Raw genomic sequence first — 10,777 nt, forward strand, 5'->3', positions numbered from 1 at the left:
TTTTGTTATTGTTTGGTTGTTTTGCACTATAAGTTATTTGCCCCTATTAGTAAAAGTTCATATTTTGGATTTTTGGAAGCAGAAATTGAAAAGTATTTTTAAAATATTAAAATATTATTTACTTATTTGATAATTTTATTTTATTTATTTCATAACATAACTTTATAAAAACTTTTGTATTAGAATACTTTTATAATTTTTAATAAAAACTCTCATTAATAATCAAATATCTAAATTTTTTTAATAAAGACTCCACTTGTATAAATTCTACCAACAAAAGCTCAATAAGTGTGAAAGCGATTGAGTTTAGTTATCTTATTTCAACAAAAAAAAAAGAGTTATTCATATGGAAACAAATCATCAGCCCAGGCTTGGGCTTTGTCAAGCCCGGCCGGAGCCCAATAGGAATGACATCACAATTAAGTGTTGTTTTTTATTTTTAAAAAAGGAAAAATTGCTGTCAGAGCAAGGCCTAAGGGCTCAATCTCCAACTGAGCAGTCCAACAAAAATCTGACCAGCCGACCACGACTGACAGTATGCTTCCCAGAATCCAGCCCAGAAAATTTTTTGACCCAGTTAATCATGCGGTCTACGTAAGTTACATTATCAATAAGAAGTCAAAAAAAAGTGGAACGAAGTTGTAGAATAATCTTTGGATTTAACTCTATTCTCTTTCTTTCTCCATTAATAAATCATCAACCACCACTAAAATCTTACTAATGAGAGAATCTTGACCTTATGATATTGGATTAACTAAATTAGGTTTTACTTTTGATTGGTTTGAAATGTTTTGGATTTTAATAAGTTGTCAGGTCAGATTCAATCCCAAGTACAAAATCTAATATACAACGGATTGGGTTCGGATTTGAGAAAATCTAACGGATTTTAACTATTGAACTCCCCCTACTACAAAAATATATTTAGATAACTGAAATTTATTATCTTGTTATCGTCACCATAATTATAATTATGGTTTTAATTGTAATTAATAGTTGTAGGTGTACATAGGAATTGCTACTACAAGTACTATTAAAAATTGAGAAACAAATTTATTGGATGGTAAATAAGTAATTTTCAAATTATAAAAAACTTGTGATCAAGATTGAAGATTATAATTTTGACGTAATGTGACATCATGAGAACAAGTTTCTAACTATTGAAGTGATTTATTTGAAGCCAATGAAACCAATATTCAGTGACTCTGATGTTGAAAGTGTGACTTTAAAAAAAACAAAGTCAAGAGTTTTGGCTGTCAAAAGCAAGCAGTGCCTCAAATGAAGAAGCCGCATTATTTGATTTTTTAAGTCCATAATATTGAAACTTTTAGGCAAAATTTTGCCTAAAGAAGGAAGCTCTCATTTGAGTGCTTGAGATCCCAAAATTGAAAGTATTCAATTGGTGAATACAAAGAAGCATTCAAGCTTTTTTTTTAATGAAGAGAAATATTTTTAGGCATGTAGATATATTGTAGGAACATTTGGCTTCTTACGAGTTTACATTGGTTGATGATTTATTAATGGAGAAAGAAAGAGAATAGAGTTAAATCCAAAGATCATTCTACAACTTCGTTCCACTAAAATCTTACTAATGAGAGAATCTCGACCTTATGATATTGGATTAACTAAATTAGGTTTTACTTTTGATTGGTTTGAAATGTTTTGGATTTCAATAAGTTGTCAGGTCAGATTTAATCCCAAGTGTAAAATCTAATATACAACTGATTGGGTTCGGATTTGAGAAAATCTAACGGATTTTAACTATTGAACTCCCCCTACTACAAAAATATATTTAGATAACTGAAATTTATTATCTTGTTATCGTCACCATAATTATAATTATGGTTTTAATTGTAATTAATAGTTGTAGTTGTACATAAGAATTGCTACTACAAGTACTATTAAAAATTGAGAAACAAATTTATTGGATGGTAAATAAGTAATTTCAAATTATAAAACTTGTGATCAAGATTGAAGATTATAATTTTGACGTAATGTGACATCATGAGAACAAGTTTCTAACTATTGAAGTGATTGTAATGTGACATTATGAGAACAAGTTTCTAACTATTGAAGTGATTTATTTGAAGCCAATGAAACCAATATTCAGTGACTCTGATGTTGAAAGTGTGACTTTAAAAAAAACAAAGTCAAGAGTTTTGGCTGTCAAAAGCAAGCAGTGCCTCAAATGAAGAAGCCGCATTATTTGATTTTTTAAGCCCATAATATTGAAACTTTTAGGCAAAATTTTGCCTAAAGAAGGAAGCTCTCATTTGAGAGCTTGAGATCCCAAAATTGAAAGTATTCAATTGGTGAATACAAAGAAGCATTCAGGCTTTTTGACTGAAGAGAAATATTTTTAGGTATGTAGATATATTGTAAGAATATTTGGCTTCTTATGAGTTTATTTTATATAGGAATATTTTTTTGGATCATGTATTTAGGATTTCGGTGAGAAAAAATTATTTTTGAAATTATAGTTATATATTAGATTTTTTTGTTGTTTTTTTACAACAATCGTAGTTTTTTTCCATATTTAGAAATTTACACGTAAATTTTACATTGTGTAATTAATATATTCTCCATTTAATTTTTTCTATTTATTTATTAATTAACAAATTAATTTAATAATCTTTAAAGGAATCTCAATTTCCTAACATCTAATTATAGAACACACAAAAAGAGCTGACCACCCCCCCCCCCACTCCACAACGAAGTGCCCCCAGTGACGTTGATGCTAACGAACGGTGACGTTTTGCTTCTCCTAAGTTTGATATTTAAAAATTATGCCATCTTGTTGATTCTTAAAAAGAAATATAGCAATGATTTAGACGCATAATTCAATTATTCCTTCTTGTTTTTCAATGAAGGGTTAGAAATTATGTGCCCTTTAATTCACACTCGACGGATTAATGCAGTCGCGTGTCAAGCTATGATTGGACCCAGGGATTTTGAATTAAATCTCTAATACACCCACCCAGCAAAGTAGCGAGCCGGCTTGTTACAGACATTTGCAAGATCAAACTCAGTATTAAAAACATCACCCGGACGGCAACAACAATGATCACGTTTTAACTACTTTGTTCGTAGCGTTTGTGTTTTGCAATGCTCTAGCAAGAGAGTTGTCGTGGGATCATTCATCACAGGAATCTGCTAAAACTTGTGATTCCACTCTTGTCACGTTTGCCTTCCTGTAGAACGGTTTCTTTCATAGCTTTTGTCAGCGACCGGGTCCTATGTCAGCTTCTGATTTGTCTATAAACTAGTAGCAGCCAGGAAAATTTAATTATTCATCAAAATCCCCGGCACCTCGTCTTTATAAATTATATTATAGTTTATGACATCAGAGCTTCTACAGCACAAGGGAGAAATTAACAATGGAAGTGACGAATAGGTTCATAACAATAAAGAATCCTGTAGACGCTGCACCAAGAGAGTCAGATTTTGAGACCAAGGCAGAAGCTCTTTCTCTAAAACTTGAGCCTGGTTCCAGTGACATTATTGTGAAAAATCTTTATGTATCCATCGATCCTTACCAAATTAACCGCCTAAAGAGTCACAGCTCCTCACAAAGTGCATCGAGTTTTGCAGTTCGAATCATCCCAGGCGACGTAAGTCATCTTAGCACTCTTTTGAAAACAGAGATTGCATAGTTCTTTAATTGATATATCATATGTACATGATGTTTCTTTGTTGACAGACGATCGATGCTTCTGGTGTGGCCAGAGTTGTTGCTTCGGGGAATCCTGAATTTGAAAAGGGTGACTTGGTTGTGGGGCTTCTCGCCTGGGGAGATTACACTGTTGTGAAACCTGGGGGAATGTTAAGGAAATTTGATCCCATGGGATTTCCTTTGTCTTACCAGGTTGGAATTCTAGGTAATCAATTCGTAATAATCATCTTTTTGGGCATTTGGGCCCAAGCCAATATCAACCGACCTTCGCGTTTATAATCTTATATCACATCTCTGATTTTATTTGTTCTCGCAGGATTTAGTGGCTTGACAGCCTATGCTGGATTGTTTGAAATAGGTAAGCCCAAGAAGGGGGAGAAAGTGTTTGTATCTGCTGCTTCCGGATCTGTCGGACATTTGGTTGGACAATATGCAAAACTCTTTGGTTGCTATGTTGTTGGCTCTGCCGGAAGCAAAGAAAAGGTAATCTTTTTCTCATTACCTTTCGAATCTACTGATATGTGTGATGATACAATTTACTGAAACCAAACTGTGCACATAGGGACTCGATATGAATCCCGTTAGAGAGATATTAATTATGTACTTGAGTTAGAAAAATGTCTTATTATCCACACAATTCAATAATAGGTAACATTGCTGAAAGACAAGCTTGGCTTTGATGATGCATTTAACTACAAAGAAGAAACTGACTTGAAGGCAGCTCTGAAAAGGTAACAATTTCTGTTCAAAGCAACAAAAACAAATCTATGAAGTACATAAATTTGAAACGAATTTTACAACTTAATTGAATTTACTTTTACAGGTACTTCCCTGATGGAATTGACATATATTTTGACAATGTGGGGGCAGAAATGCAAGAGGCTGCGATTGCTAACATGAACACTTATGGAAGAGTAGCTGTCTGTGGGGTAATTTCTGAATATACAGATGGTAAAAAACGAGCTGCTCCAGAAATGCTAGATGTTATTTACAAGAGAATCAAGTTTCAAGGGTTCCTGGCAGCTGATCACTTGAATTTGTATCAAGATTTTATTTCAACAACTTGCAATCACCTTCGATCCGGCGCGATTTACCCGCTTGAAGACATTTCAGATGGAGTCGAGAGCATCCCCTCAGCTTTCACTGGACTGTTTCAGGGTGGTAACATTGGAAAGAAGGTTGTTCGAATTACAGAAGAGTGAAATGAGCCAAAAAATAATTTTGCTTTATAAGTTGATATCTCCAGCAATAAGTAAGCACAAGAAAGTTGTGGCGCTGATGAGTGCTAAACAGAAATATCTGGAGTGCAATTTATATTTTGTAGTGTATGTCAATTTCTTTCCCTTGGAATGTTTGCCCGTTGGTGTTCGTTGAGCTATAATTGACTTGGTAAATTAGAAGAATATTTGCATCACTAGGATCTCAAGTTCTCAACTTAACAAGAAAGTCTCACATGGGTTGCCCGGACGGATGCCATTTATGCACCCGTGAACCCACCTAACATAGTTTTACCATTTTAGTATAAAGAAAAAATTACAAATATATAAATCACTAGTACTATAATTTGAAAAAGTACATATGAAAGGTCAAATCAGCTACATGATTTTAGCCAATGAAGAATCACATAGAAGGTGCACCAAGCGAGTCGAATTTTAAGCTTAAAGCTGAATCTCTAAATCTGAGAGTTGAGCCTGGATCCAATGACGTTATTGTGAAAAATCTCTATGTGTCAATTGACCTTTACCAGCTTAACCGCTTGAAGAGTTATAGCTCTTCACAGGAAGCAGTTAGTGCAGCAGCACGTATTACTCCGGGTGAAGTACGTTAAGTGCATGCGACTAACATACATTTGAATTGCCATGCTATTAGTTCGATATATTTTCTACTAAGAGGACCACTAGTATATGTAATAAGTACAATTTTTGTGCTACCCGCTGCGCGCAGGCCATTGATGCAAATGGTGTGGCCAAAGTTGTTGTTTCTGCAAATCCGGAATTCAAAAGGGATGATTTGGTTGTGGGATTAATCAGCTGGGGAGAGTACGAATTAGTGAAAGGAGGTGCCATGATTAGGAGATTGGAACCCATGGGATTTCCTTTGTCTTACCATGTTGGAATTTTAGGTAATTGCATCTGCTTAACTGTGGAAAGCTATAAAGCCACGAAAATGCTAAATTTTGTATTACATAAATGATGCCCTTTTTTTTTTAATACTAGTTACACACTAGATTACTGCATTACAGATATTTACAACTGTTGTATAGCAGACATTACACTGATATTTACAATCAGATATAAATAACTAGAACTTACATTATTACATTAAATTTTATGAAGTACATGCCCAGATAATATAACCCTCACAGACGAGGGATGTCCCTGCTCCACTCACATTTCGCAAGAAAAAAGAACTTATAAATATTTAGCCCCCACAATGCTTTTGTGGGGGCTTGAACGCTTGTGAGGACAGCAGCCCAACCACCAGGGCAAGGGCCCAATGGAGCAGTAACAACTTATAAATGATGCCCTTTGAACCATGTTTTTTTTTCTTTTTTTAAGTTGTAACATAATGTAACACAATTTCATTCTTGTCCTACCCATACGAGCGAAGTTTAAACTACGGATCTTTTATTTTCACTTAAAATTTTATACCCACCGGACTAACTAATACCTTTTTTTAATTATATTATTATTACAATAGACAAAGTAATTTATACCCACTAATGTATGCATGTAGGTATGTGACAAATTAATCCATGCCTAGCTGCTATGTGTTTGCTAATGGGGCAGGAACAAGTGGATTTACGGCCTACGTGGGATTTTACGAAATATGTAAGCCCAAAAGGGCGAGAAAGTTTTTGTTTCTGGTGCATATGGACACCTTGTGGGACAGTATGCGAAACTCTGTGGTTGCTACGTTGTTGGCAGCGCTGGTACCAACGAAAAGATTCTCATTTCTAAAGGGTTATTATTGATATATATTTTGTTTGTAACAATTGAATCACATGAGATGCATATATATTCTCAAATATTATATGCTTGCATTTAGAAACTTTAATCCGCCTAAAAATTACATATAGCTATACTAAAGGAGAAGCTCGGTTTTGATGATGCATTTAACTACAAAGAAGAAACCGACCTAAAAGCAACTCTAAAAAGGTATAATTGGAATATCAATTAACGTCAAAAGTTTTGGCATTAATTCACTATACGTATGTGCGCATGCAGGTACTTTCCTGATGGGATTGATGTGTATTTTGACAATGTGGGAGGAGAAATGCTGGAGGCAGCAGTTGCTAACATGAACTTATTCGGGAGAGTGGCTGCCTGCGGAGTGATCTCCGAGTGCGCGGATGCTAGCAAGCGAGCTGTGCCGAATATGATCGATATTGTGTACAAGAGAATCAAAATCCAAGGGTTCTTATCAACGGATCATTTCGATTTGCATCAAGATTTCATTTCGATGACTTGTGATGCCCTTCGTGCTGGCAAAATTCAGCCACTCGAAGACATCTCTAATGGTGTTGACAGTATCCCATCTGCTTTTACAGGATTCTTTCGGGGTGATAACATTGGGAAGAAGTTTGTTCGAATTGCAGGTGAGTGAACAGCGCAAGAAAATAAAGAGGAATACCTGACATTTTCTGTAAGTTTTTAAGAACAAATATAAACATTTGACATTTCGTTAAAAATTGCGTATTGTGAAAATATATAATTGATACTATTTGTTAGGGATGACAATTTGACACGACCCTAATTTTAGTCCAACTGATCGACCCTAATTTTTCAGGATTTGCCCCAAATATTTGGGTTTCGGAACCCTATATAAAAAAAAATGGTTGTGGTCCTCGTGGAATTGAATTGTGTGTGGAATAAATAATTGTAGAATTGAATCATGTATTTTAAATTTAATTGCAATGTGTGTTTTTAATGTTGAATTGTGGAATTGAATTGTAAAAAATCATTCCTATTAATTTAGTTGTTTTGTGAATTATTTTGTAATTAATTATATTATAGATTTTGCATATTGTGTTGTGAATTATTTTAAATTTGAAAAATCATTTATTTTATTTTATATTCATGGAATTGCAACTAGAAAGAGAACAAAAATTGTAAAGTAAGATAAATAAAATTAAGATGTAATCATAAAATTAGAAGATATTGACAAAATAGTGCGAAAATAAATACCTGAATCAGGTCCGATCTGACCTGTCCCCAAAACACAAATGAAAGGGCTTTTCTTAAGGTCGGACTTTTGATTTTATTAATCGGGTCGGGCTCGGGAATCCGATGGATTGTCATTCCTACTACTTATGGGAGAGAAATATGCATGGACGTAGGGAGTGTTGACGAGGCGACCGTTGAGCAAGACCCCACGTGGTCAGCCCTTACGAAAAGAGTCTGCACAACTCCTTTTATGAGATGAGAGAAGAAAGCTGCACAGCTTTCTTCCTGAGGGCCGCCCAGTGGGATCTCAGTCTTTATAATAATAATAATAATTTATTTTATAAATCTATTTGATATTCTGATTCTATACATAGATATAACTATTCACTTCAAACCATTTTATTTTTCTCGAGTAGTTCAAGATTGCTCACCTGATCAAAATCTTATATGCAGGTATTATTATCAAACTACATTTAAACCACAGCCCATAATAATTACCTCAACACAATGGTTTGGATCCACCATGAAATACGCATGTTATGAATTGAACTGGGCCTTTTGCAAAAATCTTGATGCATCCTTAGCCATTAATAGAGTAGTGATATTTGATTATCCTTATTATATTTCACCAAACCCTCAATTTTCAGTTAACACCAATAGAAAAATTTAAAATTAATCTTTATCTCTCAACGTACTCCACATAATCTCAAATTTACTCTTATTATAATTTTTATCTTTTTTCTAATCATCCACTATATAAAAACATATAAATTTTATTTTTAAAAAATCTTCAAAATCACTATAACCTCTCTTTCTTTTTAAAGGTTTTTATTCATCATTGCCATAACCATAAAAAAAAGATTTGATAATTCTTCATCATCCCTTATTGATTATCATAAATTAATTTCTTTCTATTACGACAGTAAAGTATACAATATTTAATAAGAGATAATAATTTAAAAAGTTAAAAGAAATTAGATTAGCTAAATTATATATTAATAGAAATTATCATGTTGGTGCACTTAAAAACTATTTAACCTTTTAAGTCATTTGATATAAAGATAAATAGGTATTAATATAATATTAGCAGGGACTAATGAGTCATAATAAAGGGGTCAAATATTACAACTTCAATTATTATTATTTTTTTAATGATTTCATAAGTTAATTGTTAGCTATGCCTATTTTCTCTTGACATGCTTAACTTTTACCATAAGTTTTCACGGATCAAATCAACATTGTCAACATTTAAAATCATGCATGCTTTCCTGTTATAATTAACCAAAGCTGATTCATGCATTGGATATGAATTTAAAATTAGGTTGATCTTTTTGCTAATTTTTTTTTATAAAGGTACAATTGGTAATTATTAGATAAAAATATAAAATGAATTAAATTTTAATTGTATATTATTATACATATCTATGTGGCAAAATATTATGAATAATTCAGTACATGTTAGCTCATTAATTGTCCCAGTACAATAGTTCAGATCTACTATGAAATCCGTACTTTATGAGTTATACTGGACCTTTGAGCCTAACATCATTTTTTATTTAGTAAAAATAGTTAATAAAAAAATATGTTTTAAAAATATTTTTTAAGTTTGGATTAGATTGTTATTAGCTAATCTAATATTTATTACTACTATATCTGAATTAAGAGATAATGGTTAAAAATATTTGGGTTTACCCACTTAGAGCTAGAGGCACCCCTCGGCCTTAGGAAAAAGGGCAAAAAATAAAGAGTATACTGTAGGATATAAATTCACATTAAGATGTTGATAATATATGTCAGCTAGTTATACGTATATATAGAAATCAGTAACGAACAAGTGGCGCAATTCTAAAACAAGAAATTCCAAAGGGAAAAAAAAGGGCAAAGACCGTAAGTCACTTGGCAATCCCACATTTATTTATTTTTTTGGGTAATTTTTAAAAAACTCCCCTGAAATTTGGGCTTGTTGTAAGTAGATGGCGAGAATCTATTTATTTATAAAAAATTCCCTACCGTCAGTTAATTTTAACATTGACCGTTAGTTGACTGTACAAAGACAATATTACCCTTAACAATAGTTTGTACACTGACATAACTATAAAAAAAAACTAAAATTGTTGGCGCGAAAAGCACAAACTCTATTTTTTGACAATTTTATCCTTGTCAATTCCAAAGATTTACAATATTATAGGTAAAGATTATGACTATTTCATTTTCAAGTTTTTAATTTTATCTTTCTTGTAGGAACTTTAAGGAAATATCAATAATTTAAAGAGGATTTTTCAAGTTTTTAATTTTATCTTTTTTGTAGGAACTTTAAGAAAATATCAATAATTTAAAGAGGGTAAAATAGCCAATAATTTTAGTTTTTTTTTAATTATTTCCGTCTACAAACTATTGTTAAGGGTAATATTGTCTTTGCACAGTCAACTAACGGTCAATGTTAAAATTAACTGACGGTAGAAATTTTTTTATAAATAAATCAATTCTCACCATCTACTTATAACAAGCCCAAACTTTAGGGGAGATTTTTTAAAATTACCTTTTTTTTTTTTTTTTTAATACTTTGGGAATCCCAATTTGAAAGTTCCGTGGTGCACAAAATATAAGCGGCCCGGTATATAATCAAACACTCACAAGATGTCCCGCCAATTCAAATGATTCAAAAAACAGTTACTGGAAACAAAACCAAAGCCCTGATTTCTCTGGCACAAAAATGCAAAACCCTAAACCAACTCAAGCAAATCCATGCCCACCTTCTCAAAACCTTCCTATCCGGAAACCCACTCGCCATCGGACCTCTACTCTCTGTTGCGGCAGTCTCCAAAATCCCGTCTTTTTTCTCTTACGCTCGCTTGATTTTCAAGCATTCTAGTCACAGAAACGCCTTTATGTACAATACCATGATTAGAGGTTATATGCAAGCTAATTTTCCCAAACTCTC

At 32.9% G+C, this 10,777-nt stretch overlaps 1 protein-coding gene and 1 pseudogene across 1 annotated transcript; both read left to right on the plus strand.

The window, feature by feature from the left end:
- The first annotated feature begins 3,095 nt into the window (after window positions 1-3,095).
- LOC18055167 (2-alkenal reductase (NADP(+)-dependent)) lies at window positions 3,096-5,051 on the plus strand. Its single transcript, XM_024178292.1, has 5 exons — window positions 3,096-3,608; window positions 3,698-3,875; window positions 3,987-4,153; window positions 4,319-4,401; window positions 4,494-5,051. The coding sequence occupies exons 1-5, from the start codon at window positions 3,375-3,377 to the stop codon at window positions 4,870-4,872; spliced, it is 1,041 nt and encodes a 346-aa protein (XP_024034060.1). The 5' UTR covers window positions 3,096-3,374; the 3' UTR covers window positions 4,873-5,051.
- A 231-nt stretch (window positions 5,052-5,282) lies between these two features.
- LOC112101588 lies at window positions 5,283-7,276 on the plus strand (annotated as a pseudogene).
- The last annotated feature ends 3,501 nt before the right edge of the window (window positions 7,277-10,777 follow it).

The sequence above is a fragment of the Citrus clementina genome, unplaced genomic scaffold (assembly GCF_000493195.1).
Source record: "Citrus clementina cultivar Clemenules unplaced genomic scaffold, Citrus_clementina_v1.0 scaffold_1, whole genome shotgun sequence".
NCBI classification, from domain to species: domain Eukaryota; kingdom Viridiplantae; phylum Streptophyta; class Magnoliopsida; order Sapindales; family Rutaceae; genus Citrus; species Citrus x clementina.